Genomic DNA, 21,126 nt, shown 5'->3' on the forward strand with positions numbered 1-21,126 from the left:
AATGCGTTCGACAAGTTTCGATTTGACGGCGAGCGGCCTGCGGACAACGGATTGAGGTGTGACGTCGAATCCTGGAAGATTCTGGAATAAACTCTTAATTAGCAGGACAGAGGTTCTGAATTAATGATTGATATTGACGATGAAAAATATTTTATTGAAAAAGACATCTTAAGATTGCTGTTTTATATGAAATTCATAATGCTGATATATGAAAGTAATTAGATGTTTCTTACTCAACGGTATCGTACTCATGCTTTAGGCACTGGGAATGAATAACTGTTCGAGTGGATAGCGATAGTCTTTTGTGTTTGAGTAGAAAATTTCGCAGTAACAATAGGTTTTGAGCTGCACAGTTTGGACGTAATATAGCATGATGCGTACAGTTTGAACTCATATCTGACATTTTATTCAATTTCTGCAACGACGGACAACCCAAACCCATGAAATCGATGACTTCAACTTTTTCATCCAAAATTTTCTGCAGCCAACTTTTCTTCTTCAAACCTTTTACGTAAACTGTTGAAGCATCACGCAGAGACATACATCCGATGGTGAAGTCAAGCTTCTCGAAAGGTAAGCCACCACCTTCTCAGGATAGTCCATGATAATTCCGTGACAGCCGCAAATTTTTGCTTTTGAATGTAGCGAGTAAATAATTCCAATCGTACGGAGGTTCGAGGAGGAAAATTGACGGGTTGGTATCTTCGTCGAGTGACACAACTGCCAACTCTTTGGGTGTGAAACCGGGACCCGGTCTTCTGAATCCTTGCACGTCGACTATGAACTTCATCGTGAAAAATATTGAATCGATTGTCACAACGTTCGAGGTTTTTATACCAATTTCCTCATCCCACCACTCAGCGGGTTATATTCAATTATACGATCATGTGAGATCAAGCAGTAGGCATATGTAACAGTAGGGAAGTTATTTTTAGCCTCAAATTCGATGCACATAACTACCGATGTAGATTTCAGAGCCTCGTTTTGTTATGAACAGTCGATAAAAATCTGAGGTTCGTACTGTAGAAATTCGCTCTACGTCAACAGAGGCTCGGGTTCTTTGCCGTAATAGGTGGCTTGAAAGTTTGCGTACATCTCGTACAGTAATGCAAAGCGATTGTGACTCATGTCCAATTTCAGGTTACGTTCGGATAATACTCAGAATTCAAAAACAGCTCGACGTCAGTAATGTTACAGTAATCAAGATGACTGGCATTTTTGCCGGCTTTGTTTTTTCGATTCGTTTGGAAACCGAGCATGAGAAATCGCGGTTTTTCCGAATGGGTGTACGTTTCCACGGTCCGAACGTGTTTCGTGGTTGCCATTGGCGAAGGATATTTGTACAACTCCCAACTGCGGAAGCTCATGGAGACAGGTGTATCTTTCTCAATGAAATTCAACAGTGCGATTTTTCGTTGATCCTAGAGCTTCACATAGGGTACTAACCAACCCACCTGATTGATCACGATTCTAAAGTCTTCGTATTGATTTTGAACGATGGCATTCGAATCACTTTTTGATCTTGTAAGAATCAGCTCGTGTTTCACGTTGACGATGATCTTGCGATAGGCTTCAGCGAAGCCTAATATCATACTCAAGGGAATAACGACGTCAAAGTTGCCATCGGCTTCAGTTAATTTTTTTGTTTCCTGAACATCGAGCCATCCAGCATTTTCCATATGCCAACTTTAACCAGGGTTGAGCGAAGCAAAACCTTTCAGCAGGCTGCGGCTGGTCAACCCAACGTTTTGACATTTATTAATCTCTACAGCGTTTAGTTCGTACCGTACATCTTGGACAAATGACGAATGGCGTTAGTGATTGAAGTTGTGACCGCTGCTGCAGTGCCGTCCGATTTGAGCAATTTTCCAGAGATATGCAGCGAACTCTTGCTCGGTAATACGCATAAATCCTAATGCTGAACGGTAATTCGAATCTCATTGATGTTGTTGAAAGTTGACGATGCGTACGGTTTATGTGCGTGTATTTCTTGGTGGGCGATTGATTCGTCAGAGACGACAGGTGTTTATATGCTCAAGATTTCCTCCTCTTTGGTACATTGCAGGTAACGAAACAGCAGAATCGCAGTTTTATTTGTCGGAAATTTCTTTTCCATAAGGTGTAAGCTTTAGACCCAAAGCTATCAGGAACTCCACGTTCCGACGTGTTAGCGATTCGGGAATCGATCGATGACTGACTTGATCGGGACATGCTGAATAACTTATATGACTCTTTTTGGACAATCTGTTGTATACAATACCTATCTTTCATTGTGATTTGATGTGCAGTCTCACAGTTATAACTTCTCCGCGAAAATTAACCAGGTCTCCATCCTGATCGACTAACCGATCGACTATGAAGCTGTACGTGATCCATGGTCTTGACGGTGATCGGAAGGTAAAAGACGTGCGATGGCATTTCCACGATCTCATATCCCAGCGGAACGATAGGGAAAAATTCGTGAATAGTATTCACTTTGCGCTCGTTGACATAGGCACCCGTTGTAATGCAGCATTCGACTCGCAACGCGTTGACCTTGAGAATAGCTACACGCACATCCAAATGGTGAGTTTGGTTAGCTGCCAATACGCGCGGTGTAAATCCGAGAAGCTGACGATAGGGAAAAATTCGTGAATAGTATTCACTTTGCGCTCGTTGACATAGGCACCCGTTGTAATGCAGCATTCGACTCGCAACGCGTTGACCTTGAGAATAGCTACACGCACATCCAAATGGTGAGTTTGGTTAGCTGCCAATACGCGCGGTGTAAATCCGAGAAGCTGACCAATACAATCGTTAGGTTCTTAATTTACGATACGGTTACATTTGAATTCGCTGCATAACTTATTGTTGTTAGGCTTTGTGCTGATTTCAATGTTGGTATGTTATGACGCGTCTTGAACATGCTTTTCAGTATCCTCAATTTCGTAGCTGCCAGTGGATATAGTGACTACCTTATCAACTACGTATATTTTATTGTGACCGATATCAACGTTGGAAATGGAATTGAAGCTCAACAGTTCAACGAGACCTAGAACATAATTTTCATTCAAAGCAAGTTCTTTCAAAGTAAAATATTGCGCTTCGAGAATCGGAGACGTTCCCGATATCGTTAGCGTGAACGAATCATGCATGACTGCAAGTACTGGACTGAGGTTATTAAATTTCGTGTCATGTTTTTATAGCTCATCGCTCAGAAATTTCTGACACATGTGCCCGCAATCGAATGTACCGTAATCCTGATACCTTCGATAGTTGTACTCAACGCTACCAACACCGAGATATTTCACGAGGCCCAACGGAGGTTGAAGATGACTGAAACTGTCGAAGTAAACTACATCGTTGCCGCGTTTCGTATATGCAACCCAGTGTATCCCAGGCCCATTTTTATCGCCGAGATTGACTACAGCTGTCTCCTTTTCATGCGGTCCGGTTTTGGACATTTCGTTGCGCATGAAGACACCTCGGAAGTATGGAATTTTCATGAGTTTTGCATATTTCAGCAAATCCCAGTTGGTCAACACTCGGCGTGGTAGCTTCACACTTAGTTTTTTTGAAAAATGAAGACCGAAACCCTCTTTATAAGGTTTGAGATGGAGACCTTCACCTTAGGCGATCGCTTCCATCGTTTTGTTATGCCATTTGCTATCCTATAATTCTCGTTTAGCCGCGCTCGCATCGTTAACAGTCTTTGCTATACCCGCAGCACCCTCGCTAACCTACCCGCGGCGCTGAGACCGGCAAAAATAGGTTTGAGAAACAGTAGAAATCCGCCAACTTATGAGGGTACCGGTGGAACTTGCAGTGATCGGACATTATGTTTACCGCCTTACTTTTTCACAGCTTCTCAAGCACCTTTCAGTGCAGACTGAATGCCCATTTTCGCGTCGTAACTTTGAATCATAGACTGTATTGCCGCTCGTATGATTTTATTTAAGGAAACGTTCTTTGGTTTTTCGACACCCCATGCCTGACTTTGTTTTCACCTTTATCGCGTTAGCTACTGCCCAAGCGGCTGCCTTCTCACCCAAATGTGCGTCCTTTACGAAAACCCGTTTTTAGACTTTTTCAGCTAACATTTTATCCGCGACGCTTCTAGCGTCAGGGTTCTCACGATTCTTCGAATACGCTATATCATGTTCCTCACACGCTGCATCCAGAGGGTTGATATCGGCATCGCCTCTTGCGAGTCTTTACGTCAACTTTGTACCAGGACCACAGTATTGGTAACCGGGAACATGCAAATCGATCGAGAAATTGTTGATAATGCTATTCACCAAACCTTTCCCCCTTGATCGCTTTTTTGAGGATCGCTTACAATCACGTGTGTGCACAATCATGTCCGCTCTGCGACTAAGAGAAATTTGTTATAAACGACGCATTTATAGAAAATACAGCCAGTCACGTTCGAGATGAGGTTCGAGACACAATTGACCATGCTGCCCGTAAAGAATTTTGACAAATTTACGGAGCAAAGTACAAAACGGAAAAAACGTCATGGCGAATCGTTGCCGAGTAGTGTACGTGCGGTATTCTGCGGACCATCTAACTGTGCCAAAACCAACGCATTATTTGCGCTTATAACGCATCCGAACGGTTTGGGGTCCGAAATTCTGTACGATTACTCAAAATCTGTAAATCAACCGAAATACAAGTTTCTAATTCAAGTGCTCGAAAATGTCGACGATGTTTAGTACTACCCCTTCAACGAGCATGAGCACGTCATTGCACAGAACAAGACGCAACCTAACTCGATCATGATATTAGATGACGTAGCGTGCGAGAAGCAGGATAACATACGCGCGTACTTTTGTATAGGTAGACATCACGATGTAGACTGTTTCTATCTTTGTCAGACGTACGCTCGAATCCCTAAGCATCTCGTGCGCGACAACACCAACTTGCTGGTCTTATTCAAACAAGACGAGATGAATCTGAGACATGCGTACAACGATCATGTGAACACCGATATGTCGTACGTAGAGTTGAAAGACTTGTGTGCGGCATGCTGGAACGGTGACAAATATGGGTTCGTAGTGATTGACAAGGATACGGAGCTCGGTAATGGTCGGTATAGGTGCGGATTTGAAAATCTTATAAACATGACAAAAGAATGAAATACACGATCTTCGAAGGCGACGAAACAGCAGCTTTCCAGAACAAGTTGTGTCAACATGCAGGAAATTCGTAAGGAAAAGGTAGTCTTGCATCGTACCGCTCAAGCCAGTAATGCGATTCGTCGTGAGCACAGAATCCTTAAGACGGGAAAAGAGTCGCTGCAGGAAACAATAAAGGATGTCTTCAAACCTGTGGTAACCCCGCTGCAGGAATTAGTCAATTTTTCTCGAGGCACGAAACTTGTTAAGGAAGAGGTGAAGGAAGAATTCAAAACTGAAGCGAAGGATGAGCCGAAAAACGAAATGGAAGCAGTAGATTCTTTTGCAACTGCACATAAAGAGGATCAAACTGTCACAGAATCGTCGGTGAGATAAGAAAATGAATATCTTGGGATGCTCAAGGATAAACAAAGACAGCACAAGTTGGGTACCGTGTACGGGGTACGGAACCTTTTTACTGCCGGGCTGATGGTTGGTGACTCACCGATAAGCTTCGAGCGCGATTCCGTTCGCATAGGCGGCACGCTCTATCCGAAAACTGAGGGACTGTTGAAGCTGCTGTTTAAAAAGATGCCCAACAGCGCTCACGTTACCCGCGATGACAATGAGAATTACAGAAATATCCTTCTCGCAACAAATGCTCACAGAAAGTACTATAGCGCCACCGAGCCTATCCGAAACGCTCAGAGCGCTAAATTCAAGCACTAAATCTTTTGCCTGACTCCGCAATCATTGACGAGATCAAGGTTGACATGTTTGGACGTCAGCTGAAAAAAAACACACAGCTGCGAGCACTCGCGGTCCTCCGGGTGTCGTTTTTCAAATAACAGCGGATGGGCATTACGATATACGGAACAAGCGACTGTGCAGTGTCACAGATCTCGCAGAGCCGAACAATGCTGTAACTTTAAAAACCTTGAAACGAAAATTCAACGTGCTGCTAAAACAAATCGACAACCTCGATCTAATGATCAAAGTTTTGGAGATCACCACGGAGAAAGCCTTGGATACCTTTTATACAGACTTCAAAACAGACAGAGACTTGTCCATTCAGAACGCAGAAATCATTTCTAAATTGGACACCAGACTAAGAGCGTTGGAATATGAACGAGAGAAAGCAAGCACTGGTGACGAAACTGCATAAGCCTACACGCCGGAATTACCCGCGTCGACGTGTAGACGTGCGCAGCATCGACGAGACCTGGCAGGCGGATCTTGTTGATATGACGTCGTACGCTGGACAAAACAAAGGCTACAAGTACATGCTCATAGTCATTGATATCTTTCCAAAGTATGCGTGGGCTATACCGATAGAGAGCAAGTCTGGAGATGATGTTACAAAGGCAATGGAATCTGTGCTTGTCCAAGGACCGGTACCGAAAAATTTACGCGTCGACAGAGGAACGGAATTTTGCAACTTTAAATTTAAATCGCTGATGACACGTTACGGAATCAAACTTTACTCCACGTATAGTAATTTAAAGGCTTCGATCTGTGAACGTTTCAATCACACGCTGAATGGTAAAATGTGGACACAGTTCAGCATGCAAGGAAGCTACAAGTGGCTCGACATCTTATCTGATTTGGTTTCGGCTTACAACAATGCCAAACACCGAACCATGAGAATGAAACCGTCGGATGTCACCGTTGCAAACGAAAGGCTATTATTACGTCAGGCGTACGGAGGGCTTCGAGCGATACCTACCATATCGGCAAAATTCAAATCCCGCGACAAAATTCGAATCAGCAAATTCGAAAATGTCTTTGAGAAAGGTTACACTTCCAATTGGACGACTGAAATATTCACGATAAGTCGAGTGGAAAAGACTCATCCTGCAACGTACAAGCTCAAAGACTGCCGAGATCAACCCATCGCTGGTGGTTTCTACGAACAAGAGCTCCTCAAGGTTCAACATCCGGATATCTATCTGGTGGAGAAGGTGCTCAAGAAGCGTGGAAGAAAAATATACGTTGAATGATTAGGTTTCGACAATACACACAACAGTTGGATAAACGAATCGGATATATAACAGTAAAATAAATGAATTTTTTGTAAAAACGTATGTGCCTCTTTATTTTATACCCGACACATAACAAGTATGCATCTTCATTTTTCAGACAATCGACAGACATAAGCATCGTTGTACAATTTTTTGTATTTCGGAGCATTCATATTCACTATTCTACGTAATAATAATATTTCATACATTATAGTACAGTTATAAAAATTAAGTCCCACATAATAATATTTTATACATCATGGTACAGTTATAAATCAAGTCCTACATAGATTACGATATGGTAATTACAAAGCTCAGGTGCAGGCTTGTAACCCCACGGAAGCGTGTCGGTTGTGTTTTGAAACACGATCCGCTTGTCGTCATCCCAGCTCAGTGCCACTTTCTTCTGTTTTACAGTGTATACCTTGTGCTTTCGACTTGATATCAAATGCTGATTTGTAGACAAATTTTCACTTTCCAACGCATATTCCAAATAATTGTTGAAAGTTATTTTTCTCAACGCTGATCCTTTAACACCTTTGGCACGTTTATTTTCTTCCTCATCTTCCAAGACTCGGAATGCGTACAATTTTGCTCTTAATCCTACAAATTCCAACATTATTTCCCCGTTATTCTCGTCTTTCATCAAGCCGAGAACTTTTCCGTTCGCTCGCGGCATTCCATAAGCGTTGTCAAGCGGATAATTAGACGTATCGAATTTATGCAAGTCCTCCTTCATATGTTCGTATATGTCGGGGACGGTAAAATTGTAAATCAAACTGTCGGTATCCGTATACATTAATTTTGCTCGGTTGCCAAATTTCTGCTTAATATAATTATAATGAAAATCGTAGATATATGTTTTAGCCAGATCCATGATGGAGAAACCTGCAAACAATGGTTTATTCAATTTGATTTCTGTCTTACTCATTTCAACGATAATTATATCTTTGTCGAAAACGGTGCAGCTGTGAAAATTAGGCTTCGCTATGGTAGCTCTAGCACCGTACCTTCCATCCCATTTCGTGATCAGCCTGACATCTCTATACTTCCTAACATTTTCCATTGTTTTGCCAAAAACTGCGTTGTTCATCAGTTTGTAAAAATTTTTCTCGAATTCGTTGTGAGATTTTTTGCGCAAATCAATATTCAAATCTATATACTTTTTGAGCCACAGGGTTTGCCTGAATTTGAGAACTCTGTGAATTTTGAGTGATTTTGAGTCCAATTGTAAACATTGTTTCAAAATGCTGTTGCGAACAACGTAGTTTTTGAAAGAATGTAAATTCGAAAAATTGGTGATTTCGAAAAATTAATGACAGAGCCAGGAATCGAACCTGGCGTCTAGAGATGCTTGACCGGAGCCTTACTACACTAGACCACCCAGCCGCCCTGACTCTGTTGTCGTTAATATCTCAATTGATGAGAGATTGTATAGTCGAAGCTTCTTCATAGGCGAAGTTGCCTCGTAGTTTTGAATTGAACCCTTTTTATTTGGGTGAAGGATAGAGGTTGAGGTTTTCTTGAATAAAAAAACTCTCGCGTTTGAGCCATCGAATTATGAATGTTTATTGGCTCTTGTGGGAAAAGCCTTGCGGCATAAAAACCCACGAAGTATGAACGTGTATTTTGTAAACGTATAAAAGTATGTGTCGATTGTGTATATGAATGTGTATATGCCGATTACAGCCCGTTTGGCTCGTGCCACCGCGATCTCGAGTTCGTTTCGTATTGTGATTTTTGTTTTATTCGATTCGATCGAATTTCGTATGATTTGCGTGTATGGGCACTCGGTCCCGTGTAGAATGAGAGACACTCGGGCCGTACTCATCTACCTTACTCCGTAGAGCGAACGTGTATGAATGATTGGTGTTGGTAGTACACCAAGAGCGCTCGGGCTCGTTGTATGATGGAAGGGTGCAAGACCCTTGGTATGCGTGTATGGGCACTCGGTCCCGTGTAGAATGAGAGACACTCGGGCCGTACTCATCTACCTTACTCCGAGGAGCGAACGATACGAGAGGATATTTGGGCCTCTCGTCTTTTGGTTGTGTTACGAGAGAACGCACGGCGTCACTCACGATCGTCACTAGACGGACGACGTAACTCGACTGTTTTAAAAAAATGCGTGATGCGCGCTCGCCTCCTCATCTACGCGAGATTTGGCACCCCTGCGGAGACGAATCGTTCGAGCGCGGCTCGCACTCGAGATTGCAATGACACGGGCACAAAACGACGCTCAGGCACTGAACACCCTCCCCCCGTTGGGAGTGCTAACGAACAAAATTATGCAAATAGTAGTACATGTCATTAACCTTATTATAACTGATCCTTTTACAGCGATTACCTTAAGTCTAAAGTTGATATTTTATGCATAGAGTAAATAATTAATTGGAATATGACCTTGAAGAAATATCCTTGGCTTACATCTACATAGTATATTGACTGAATCTTGCGTAAGTATGAATCGAAAACTCGAATTTGAAAAATTAGAAAGAATCAATTGTAAATTTCAACTGAGAAGAGTTCGAAAATTATCGTTTTCGTTGAATTCTCCCGATAATCTCAAGCGCTTATGGGCAAAGCGCAAATCGATCTCGTGTTGCGTTTGTAGAGTCCCCGAGTCGTTTTTACGGTGACCACCCTGACTACGCCATCGTCTCCAGGATGTAGTTCCACCACTCGACCCAGTCGCCACTGCATACATGGTTGGTTCTTGTCAATCAATAGGACTACCGTGTCCAGCGCGATATTTTTGGTCGGATTTATCCATTTCTGTCTCTTTTGTAACTCGCTCAAATATTCGAGTTGCCACCGGCGCCAGAATTCTTGTCGTGTCTTAGTGATTAGTTGCCACGAGGATATTCGGTTGTCTGGAACAAGCGAAAGATCATTTTCCGGCAGCATTGTGAGCGGTCTTCCAACAAGAAAGTGCGCGGGGGTTAAAGCAATTGGATCGTTTGGATCTGTGGAAATAGGGCACAATGGGCGCGAATTGAGAATGCCCTCAATCTCGATTGCTAGAGTAGTCAATTCTTCGTACGTAAACAAAAAATCGCACATGACGCGTTTAAGATGGTGTTTACACGACTTTACAGCCGCCTCCCATATACCCCCGAAATGAGGTGAGAGGGGCGGATTGAAATGCCACTCAATTTTTCTGGTCGACGTAAATTCGTACAGTTGAGAACGGAAGTCTTCGGACTCTCTGACAGCGTAAAATTCACGAAGTTGACTGTTCGCGCCGACGAAATTCGTCCCATTGTCCGAATAGATATGGCCCGGAATGCCCCGACGACTGACGAATCGTCGTAAAGCCGCTATGAACGCGTCTGTTGACAGATCGCTTGCAATCTCGATATGAATAGCTTTAGTCGACATGCAAATAAATACGCAGCCGTAGACTTTAATGCTGCTCCGATTCCGATGTTTCTTTTCTTTTGCGAGTATCGGACCGAAATAATCTACTCCCGTGTGGTAGAACGGCGGTGCATTGTCTACTCTAGATTTTGGCAAATCGGCCATCTTGTACGTCTCTGGTTTAGCCCGAAACCGGATGCATCGCACGCAACGTCGCACGACTTTACGTATTTGATTTCTGCCGTCTAGTATCCAGAATCTTTGCCGGATACTATATAATGTCGATTGGATCCCAGTGTGAAAGAATTTTTCGTGCGTGTGACGAATCAAAAGGTCGGTTACGTGATGTCGCGACGGAAGAAGGATCGGATTTCTTTGATCGAGCGAGATATCGGCCTTATTTATACGACCACCGACGCGAATCAAGCCTCTCTCGTCGACTCGCGGATTCAGAGATCCGAGTTTTGCGCATTTCACCCTTTCTTCGGATAAAAGACGATCGATTTCGTCTTGAAAGTGCGCTTGTTGGATTAATCGAATAACGCGATACTCTGCCTCCTCAATTTCCTTGATTGTTAAAGCGCCCTTGACATTATTGTTGGGTGAGAAACGTAAGCAGTACGCGACGACACGAATCAATCGTGTGTATGACGAGAAATTTTTGAAAATTTCTTCCGATTGCGATTGCGAGAACATGCACAATGATTTTTTAATCCCCGGTAAATCCTTCTGAGGCGTTACCGCGACTTGCGGCCAAACGGATTCGGGCTGAGTTAGCCACGCAGGCCCCCGAAGCCACGAGTCGTTATTTAGAAATTCCCGTGGAAATTGACCTCGCGATAACGCGTCTGCCGGATTCTGATCAGTCCGGATGTGCCGCCACTCCGCGTCTCTACTGACTTCCTGTATCTCTGCGACGCGATGTGCCTCAAACACCTTTAGGACGCTCGGATGTTTGTTTAGCCATTGTAAAACTATTGTCGAGTCTGACCAGAAAATTGTCTTGTCCACGCGAAAGCTCGTTACCTCGAGGACTTCGCGATATAAGCGAGCAAGTGTCAAAGCGCCGCAGAGTTCGAGTCGAGGGATGGTTTGATCTTTTAGCGGAGCCACCCGTCCCTTTGAACAGAAAAGTCTTACGCGAATTTCGCCGTCCTGCTCGCAAGAGCGCACGTATATACAAGCTCCGTAACCCGTCTGACTCGCGTCGCAAAATCCGTGAATCTGGATATCGATTGGGTTATTTGTCGAAACGTATCGGTCAATCTTTAAATTGTTGATTAATGACAGTTGTTCCGCGAACGATCGCCATGCGGAATCTAACGCGCTGGGTACGGACTCGTCCCATGTAGTTTTTGCTTTCCAGCATCGTTGCATAATCACTTTCGAGGTGAGAATCACCGGACCGAGTAAACCGAGGGGGTCGAAAATTTTCGCGATTTCTGATAAGATATATCGTTTTGTGACCTTCTCGGAGGGCTCGATACGTTTCACCGTATAAAGGAAGTCGTCATTCCGCGCGTTCCATGATATACCGAGTGTTTTGTGCACAGGATTTTCGTCTGTCAGAAAATCGATATCTGCGGTTTTTTTGCTCAAATTATTTAGGGCCTGCGGGTGATTTGACGCCCATTGTCGAATGTCGAATCCGCCACGCTTCAATATTTCGATCACTTCGTCCCGAATTTGTACGATTTCCTCAAAGGTGTTTGCCCCTGATAACAAATCGTCGACGTATAAGTCGCGCGTTAAAACCTCGGCCCCCTTAGGATAATCCGCGCTCTCATCGCTTGCAAGTTTTTGTACGGTTCGTATCGCAAGAAACGGAGCCGACGACACGCCGAACGTTACGGTGTTTAGTTCGAATACGCGAATTCTTTCCTGTTGGAGCCAGAAAACTCGTTGGTACCGACGATCGCTGGGGGCGATCCAAATTTGTCGGTACATTTTCGCGATGTCCGCGGTAATCACAAATTTATAACTGCGAAATCGTAAAAGATGCTCGATTAGTTTCAATTGAATAGTCGGGCCGACCATCAGCGTATCGTTAAGCGACACTCCCATGCTTGTTTTGGCGGACGCATCGAAGACAACTCGGGTCTTCGTCGTAGCGCTTGTCGCCTTTATGACCGCGTGGTGTGGGAGATAATAACCGGGTAGCGATTCGTCGACAACGAGTGACATATGGCCTAGTTCTATGTACTCATTCATAACGCGATGATATTCCGCTTTAAGGACCGGGTCCGCGTTAAGCCTTTTTTGCAAGCCAGCAAATCGTCGCAAAGCCATAGATCGCGAATCACCGAGGTCTCGATCGGCGCTGCGGAACGGCAGACGAACGACGTACCGTCCCGACGGTTCGCGAGTGACGTTTCGAATGAAATGAGTTTCGCAGCTTGTATTTTCTGATAATTTTCTTTGACCAGCGTTTGCATCATCGAGCAACCAGAATTTTTCGATTGTTTCCTTTAATTCGGTTAGTTGGCACGACGTTCGTTTCCCGACCGTCGTGTTTGATTTTCCGCCGGCAACGGCCCAGCCGAGCTGAGTTTTCTGTAAGACGAGATCGCAGCCGTCGCGGGACAAATCACATTGTCCGATCGATAATAATGACAACGTTGTCCCTGACCCGATGAGGATGTCGATCCTTCCAGGCAAATGGAATTGCGGATCGGCCAATTTTACATTCCGCGGTAAGTCGATTGATTCGCGAGGAAAGATTTCGTTCGGTACGTTATCAGCTATTTTCGGTATGACCAGAAACGTGAGAGTTTTGTTGAAATTATCGTGTATCGAATAAAATGTACATTCGACCGCGCCTTTAGAAATTGTATTTGCGTCGTCGATCATTCCTACCGCGATCGTGCACGCGCGTATCGGTAGTTTCAATTCTCTCACAAGATCCTCCGTGATAAAATGCGCTGTCGCACAAGTGTCTAACAAAGCGCGACGTTTTAGGTATTGACCGCGTGAGTCTTTGACGCGTATTTGAGCGCTCAGCATTAACTGCGACTGTAACGCCCTTGACGTGAAGCTGTATGTAATCATTTTGCTACATGTTAAATTTACCTTTGTTGTCGACTTAGGTGTATCCGATGGTATCGTTTCTTGGGTCGCATGGGTGGATGCAGCAGGAGATTCGTTGTGCAAAAGAGTGTGGTGAAACCTGGAGCAGTTTTTGCAATGCGTCGAAGTGCATTTGCCGCGGTGCGAGCGCAGGCAATTTTTGCAGAGCGATGAACTCTTGACGAAATTCCACCGTTGATGAACCGTCATTTTTTGAAATTCGCGACACTGGTATATGGGATGACTCTCACGTTTGCACACTACGCACTTTGCTGACGTGCCTATCGCTAACGTACGCGCGCCATTTTCTCCGCGTCGTGTCTTGATTCCGCTTTGATCTTTATAATTCGGAAGCGGTCGTTTGTAATTGGTCTCTGTTTTGGAACGCGATACATCTTGTTCGAGCGTATATAAACGAAACGCGGTCTCGGAGACGAATTTGTAAATTTGCTCGAGCGTTGGCGAGGTGTCGAGATTGAGCGTCTCTTCCCACTTCACCCGAATATTGTTGGGTAACGCGCGCTCGATTATCCGGACTAATAAGTGTTCATCTGGTATCACGTCCAATGACGCGAGCATGTTCACGTGTTGGCGCATGTCGTCGACGAGTCGCGCTAAATCTTTATGTGTCGCCTTTTTTACCGCGGGCAACTCGAGGATCGCGTCGAGATGTTTTACTATCAAAATTCGAGTCTTGTCATACGAATCTAGAAGTAACTTCCATGCCGTCCCGTAATTTTCTTCGCTCACGTTGTAAATGAGAATTTTATTTAACGCGTCACCCTCTAGGCAATTTTTTAGATACAAGAATTTTTGTAATTTCGTTATGTCTTCGCGAGAGTCGATCATTGTCAAAAATGTATTTTTAAACGATAGCCACTTTTCGATGTTGCCGTCGAACCTTGGGAGGTCGGCGACCGGCAATTTAAGTCGACGCGTGCCGTCGATCGGCAGCGACGTCACGTTTGCTACACCGGGATGTTGTGGTGCTGTCGATGATAAATCTGTCTCGATTTTAGTTATGATCGCGTAGAATCGATCTTGCAACTCGTCGAAGTCATCGACGTTGTCACCGTCTCCGTCGGTTAATAATGCGAGTTCATCGTGTAATTCCTCGTATGTTCGAAATTGTTCTTTTACACGATCCGCCCGCATTTTTATGTTCGCGGGTTCAAAATCCGCGTCCTCCGTGAGTCGCTTAAGTTTGGTAATGTTCGCCTTTAAAGTCGCACGCTTTTGATTAATAAACTTTACGCGGGCAGCCATTTTACTGAGCTTGTGCGTACAAATATTTGAGATCTTCGAGAAAAAACAGGATACGACGTCTATGCGTTCGATGTCGAAGCTGGACTGATTTTCAAGGGTCGGCTCTAAGCCTCTCCCCGTGCAGCGCGTATCTTTTCGAAAACGCGCGCGAACTCGTCCGTCTTTCACCGTATAAGATCAAGAGAGCGAGCGCGGCCCGCGTCAAGTGTAAACAAACCTCCCCGTGCGACGGTTATCTTTCAACGCCTAGATATCGAGACTCTCATAACAGAAAACGAGACCTATGTTTTATACACGTGATCGTCGGATATATGCATGCTACGTTCTTCACACAAAGCGTGCGTTGGACCGAAATGTGTTTTCGACTACGTCGAACGTTATGAACTATAGAAAGACGTATAACGCCAGAGAAAGTGTATAATACGATATTAAGAATCTTGTACCGTTTGTGTACTTATCTTTTTGTAGATGATGATCGTTTTCCATCGATGGCGAACTGGGGGGTGACGAGTTTGGAGACGATGGCTGGCTAGTCGAAGAGTGGCACGATTTATTGAATACGATGCACGTTTGCACCTTTTTCTTCTTGTCCTCTATGCGGGCGTGTGTTCGTATCCCGATTCTGACACCAAATTTGTATAGTCGAAGCTTCTTCATAGGCGAAGTTGCCTCGTAGTTTTGAATTGAACCCTTTTTATTTGGGTGAAGGATAGAGGTTGAGGTTTTCTTGAATAAAAAAACTCTCGCGTTTGAGCCATCGAATTATGAATGTTTATTGGCTCTTGTGGGAAAAGCCTTGCGGCATAAAAACCCACGAAGTATGAACGTGTATTTTGTAAACGTATAAAAGTATGTGTCGATTGTGTATATGAATGTGTATATGCCGATTACAGCCCGTTTGGCTCGTGCCACCGCGATCTCGAGTTCGTTTCGTATTGTGATTTTTGTTTTATTCGATTCGATCGAATTTCGTATGATTTGCGTGTATGGGCACTCGGTCCCGTGTAGAATGAGAGACACTCGGGCCGTACTCATCTACCTTACTCCGTAGAGCGAACGTGTATGAATGATTGGTGTTGGTAGTACACCAAGAGCGCTCGGGCTCGTTGTATGATGGAAGGGTGCAAGACCCTTGGTATGCGTGTATGGGCACTCGGTCCCGTGTAGAATGAGAGACACTCGGGCCGTACTCATCTACCTTACTCCGAGGAGCGAACGATACGAGAGGATATTTGGGCCTCTCGTCTTTTGGTTGTGTTACGAGAGAACGCACGGCGTCACTCACGATCGTCACTAGACGGACGACGTAACTCGACTGTTTTAAAAAAATGCGTGATGCGCGCTCGCCTCCTCATCTACGCGAGATTTGGCACCCCTGCGGAGACGAATCGTTCGAGCGCGGCTCGCACTCGAGATTGCAATGACACGGGCACAAAACGACGCTCAGGCACTGAACAGAGATCAAAAAGGATAAACACAACATCTACACATCAGAGTACCCTCATACATAGTGCTTGCAAAGAAGAAACTTCTCACTCACACATAAACCGGGCACAGGCAAACAAATTCGGACTCACTGGTGATGAGAGATGTCAACGACAACAGAGTCAGGGCGGCTAGGTGGTCTAGTGGAGTGAGGCTCTGGTCAAGCATCTCTAGAGGCAACGTTCGATTCCTGGCTCCGTCGTTAATTTTTCGAAATCACCAATTTTTCGAATTTACATTCTTTTAACAAATATTCTCTCGTAGATCAATGATTTGCACATTCGCACATCATTCATTAGACGGCATTGCTTGTCTTACGGGCTTCTCATCGGATGCAAGGATTCAAAAAGGGTAAACACACTATCTGCACATTAGAGTCTCCGTATACACAGTGCTTGCAGAGAAGAAACTTCTTACTCAACGTAGTTTTCATTGGAAAATAGCGTGGGCGTCAATTTTGGCTGTTTATTGTTCAAAATCGGAGGTACATAGTGCTCCGGACACAATGGTAAATCTTTATGAGTTTCATGCAGTTCCGCAGGATATTCCAAATCTACCTCCAGCATGTAACCAAACTCCGCATCGTCCGAGATGGCAAGAACGTCGCATTGTCTGAAGTCTGATACCCATTCGAAGGAACTGTATGGCAGAGCAAAGCTCATAGCAGCACCGTACAAATTATCAACGTCAAAGTACATAAGGTAAGATTCTTCGACCTAAGGATCGAATTCCTCTCCCATACATCTATTGTTGGCCTTTGCGTATCTGTTCGAACACTGTGACACACCACCTCGAATACCTTTTTCGATAAACATAACCATGTCTATGTCGGTGCGAAACTCGAGTTCGATGCCTGAACATTTTAACATTGCATCAATCGACAGACCGGGCGCTGTGTAGTAATGTAATGGGTCCAGTTTGTGCGTCGTCCAACAATTCTGTCCTGAATTTTGGAAAACGTCAGCCAGTAAAAACACGTCCATCTGTAAATACAAGTCCGAATACTTTCCCAAAGTTTGAACGTTAAAAGTTTGTCACAGGTCGCACGCGTGTGCGTAATTGTCGTCGGATATATTCCGGTCATTCAATTTTGAATAAAACTGTTCTATGGCTGGTAAATGTTTCTGCCAAACCTTTCTCCAACTGTCTATGTATTCATACGAGAAGACACCTTTTCTAGTCAATTATCTAAATTTGTTTAAGCTACTGCAGAATTTACGTGTTATTGTTTTTTGACAATCGTCCAGATACGATGATAATTTATCGAGGCTGCTAGGCATGAAACGTTACGAATCCATGAAACGGAACCTTACATCCGTTCCCTTAACGAATTTAGTGAAGGAAATGTACTTTTATTTGTTAACAGGTAAAAGTTTAACAGTACCTTCGAACGACGTTGCCAGTGCTTTGATCAGAAAATGCGAAACGTAACCCGACAGATTGTGGAATATTACTGGGATAGTGTGCGAATTTTGGTAATTTAGATTACAGCCGCGGTGAGCAGCACCACGGTACTTTCCCGTGAAATAACAGTGATCACGATGTTTCACGTCTGTGGGTGTAAACGGTTTTTCACAAATAAGACAGACCGTCGATAAATCAAATTCCTTGATCTGATTGGAATTTAGTGCTTCTATGGTGACAACAGTCTTTCAATATCCCTCTAACGAATGTGCCAATTCCTTCAACTCGTTTGTAAACCATTGAATACAAGTCTCTCCGCGATTAATTTTGAATTTTGAAAGCGAATCGTCAAAAGCACAATGCAGATAATACGCTATACTGTATTGCATGTGATTTTGGTAAATTGTTTTTTTGTACCCATCTTTTTGAGCGGCGGTTCCAGTAAACATTCGAGATCCGCGTAAATGAAGAACGGAACGAATTCTTCATGTTTGAAATTCTGAAATTTTAGAATTTCTTCCTCCTCTGTATGTAAAATAACTTTCGTTTCGTTCAAACTCATGCAATCAACTCGGTGGTCCAACAAGCATCTGTCGAAATTAAAATGAGACAGACACCTATCGCACAACCACGTCTGATGTGAGCGTTTGGAAACTTGAGAACTTATTGATCTCGACAAAATTCGAATCCATGCAAAATGATGTGTTACATTCTTTTCAATGTTTTCCATATCATCATCATCATCGTCGTCATCGTGTTTTCAGTTTCTATTACTAAAAGATGGATTACTGGTTCATCAGACTTGTTCCGGCACAAATAAATGGGTACAATTTTACTGCGCTTTTGTTTTTCCGTACTATCTACACCGTAAACGTTGATTGAAAGTTTGTTAAGTTTCTTAAATTTTGGAATCCGGTCTAAAGACATTGGAAAATGCAAACCGTCGTATTGTAGCACTAAGCTGAAATGTGGATAGGAAGTAATTTTACTGGGATTGTTGTCATTGGCCAGAAAGAGGGCTCCGGTGATCGACCAGAGGACGCAATACGCGTCGCTGTTGCGGATGTTGACGACAGCCTTCTTGTCTTGAACATCCTTCGGTAGTGTTGTGTATGTGAAAACACCTTCTCGCAGCGGCACGTACTCGTTCAAATTCACAGTCAAATTTATCACTTCGGTCAACGACCAGCCAGAGTCTTTCCCTTGCAAATCTTCGACTTTGCTTAACATTTTGTGTCTCACGTGCTCTTCGAACCACCCGTGTATGTCAGCTGGCAGGAGGATGATCTGGTTTCTGGTGTTAAAATATTTCATTTCTTCAATAAGTTCGGCGTTTTTTGTTACACCAAATTTGCATGATGAGATGCAGTTGGCTTCTAAACCTCCAGCCTTTAGTAGCATTCTCTTCATTCTGAAAAGGATAAGGTGTTTGGCATCTTCGAGAAATCTGTTTAAGTCCTTGTGCCGTAGATTGATGACGGCTTCCGTTCGAATTCGGCTCTCGAAAGCCGTTTCCAAATCCTCCCATCGTACGCGGCCGCTCTTCCGTCCGTTTCACAATCCAGAGCCCACTTTCGTAAACTGTTGAAATTTGGCAGTCAATGATTTCAATATTCCATTCATCGTCAAAATTCTCTTCTTCTGCCCGATCGTTGAGGCGTTGCGTCGTGATATTTTGTTTAAAAGTTTGGTATTTTGCATTCCGAATCGAATCCATTTTGCAATCTCTGCCGCCCATGATTTCTCGGTTAAAATCTAAAACGCCGTTACATGATCTTGATTAACTTCTGACAATTTTAGAATCCATGTTTGCTTCTGTCGCGCTCACTTGACAAAGATAGAGTTGCAAAGCTTGCTCTAGAATGACCGCTCTACGCTGACACGATTCCTTATAAATGGGTGAAGACTATCATAATATCTGCACACACACACACACACGCAGTCAAAGATTCGCGAAAAGATTCGTGAACAAACGAAAAATTGCAAGATATTTCTCGATCGAATCCGTTGCTTATGTGCGTGCGGGCGTGCGTGCGTGGAAGATGGCAAGGCAGTTCCTGGAACTTGGCGAAGAAGTTTCGCACGCCTGATGTACGAGAGAGAGCTGTGAGAGTGAACTAATCATTAGAGTTTTACATGGAACTGTGATAGGCTTAGTAGATATCGTTCACCGAGAGCGTTACGGGGATGATTCACTTTGCCAGCGGTGTCAGGTTCACGATTTCGAGAGCTACGCACTAGTGCAGTAGGACAGAGTGAGAAAAATATATCCTGCAAACGTAACCAACAAGTGTCAACCACTTTATGATTTGGCATTAGTTTAATTGTGAACCTAAAACATATGAAGAAGCTATAAAAAGAGTGGGGTGCTCCGTCCGTCTGATGAATTCATTAGCAGTCGAGCTTTCAAACTGTCAAGGTGGGTGATTGAAATCAGTGCAGTTATACAGTTTTTTTTTTACCTTGAGTGTACAACAATTTTCGACTTTACTTGAGTGAATAGAAATAATTTAACGCGTGTGCGCTTTGTTTTCAGAAATTTAAACGCAAAAAACCATGGAGTACGTAAATGTTCTTTCACATGTGCGGGTGTTTAGAAAGTGGATCTCCCGAGTACCTCACGATTTTTTCCTACAGTCGGTCCGGCTGGCGTTGAGCATGCACACGGCGAACGGCGGCCGTAATGATAATATTAACTCTCGAAATGACCTGATCGATTATCAGGCGGGTATGGCGGCCCGCCTGGTACGTGATGAATGGAGAGATTTTCTGTTTAAAAAATGTAAGACAAATTTTTCTTTAATTTCACAACTGTTAGAATAAATTCATTTATTTTCCTTTTTTTCTTTTCAACAACGAAAATCTTGAAACTTCTGTGATACATACATGTCTTACGTTTCTAAAATATCATTTTAGAACAGATTTGATAAATACTTTTGTGTATGATACATCATGTCTTAAATTTCCAAAATTTATTGTATGTTTCAGAGAGCTGTAAACAACAACAGCGTCCAACGTAACTAACGTAGTAGTAGTGGTAGTACATATACATAGTTAATGTGGAGTACAGCAGAAAAATAAAAGCTTTGTGAAAAAACTTGTACAATATTCTTAAAGTTCATGAAACGTAGAATAATTGTAAGCGTCTTCGAAAGTTTTTTGTTAAGTTTTTGAAATTGGTTCTTGATCACGTTTAGTAGTCACACGGTCCATGCTGGTAAGAAGGAGACGCTGCACACGTTGTCCAGGTACGGTGTACAAATGAGGCATCTTTAAATTCAATTTGACCGTACTGGCCGCCCAGATACTGCAAGAGCAACCGCTCCTCCTCCATCGTCTGCACCAATTTCTGATATTGTGTCTCGTCCTCGTTCAGCAGTCGCACAGTCCGTGCCGGTAAGGATACGCTAAATTCGTTGTTCAGGTCT

The 21,126-nt window shown here is 43.6% G+C and overlaps 1 protein-coding gene across 2 annotated transcripts in view; it reads left to right on the forward strand.

Annotated features, from left to right (window-relative positions):
* Positions 1-20,750, forward strand: part of LOC107217405 (regulating synaptic membrane exocytosis protein 1) — a 1,749,170-nt gene extending 1,728,420 nt beyond the window's left edge. For both annotated transcript variants that reach the window (XM_046745888.1, XM_046745889.1), the window contains exon 18: positions 20,687-20,750. In XM_046745888.1, the coding sequence (XP_046601844.1) occupies position 20,687 (1 nt within the window). In that variant the 3' untranslated portion in view covers positions 20,688-20,750. The remainder of the gene's footprint in view (positions 1-20,686) is intronic.
* Positions 20,751-21,126: the final 376 nt, after the last annotated feature.

This window comes from Neodiprion lecontei, chromosome 7, assembly GCF_021901455.1.
Source record: "Neodiprion lecontei isolate iyNeoLeco1 chromosome 7, iyNeoLeco1.1, whole genome shotgun sequence".
NCBI lineage: Eukaryota > Metazoa > Arthropoda > Insecta > Hymenoptera > Diprionidae > Neodiprion > Neodiprion lecontei.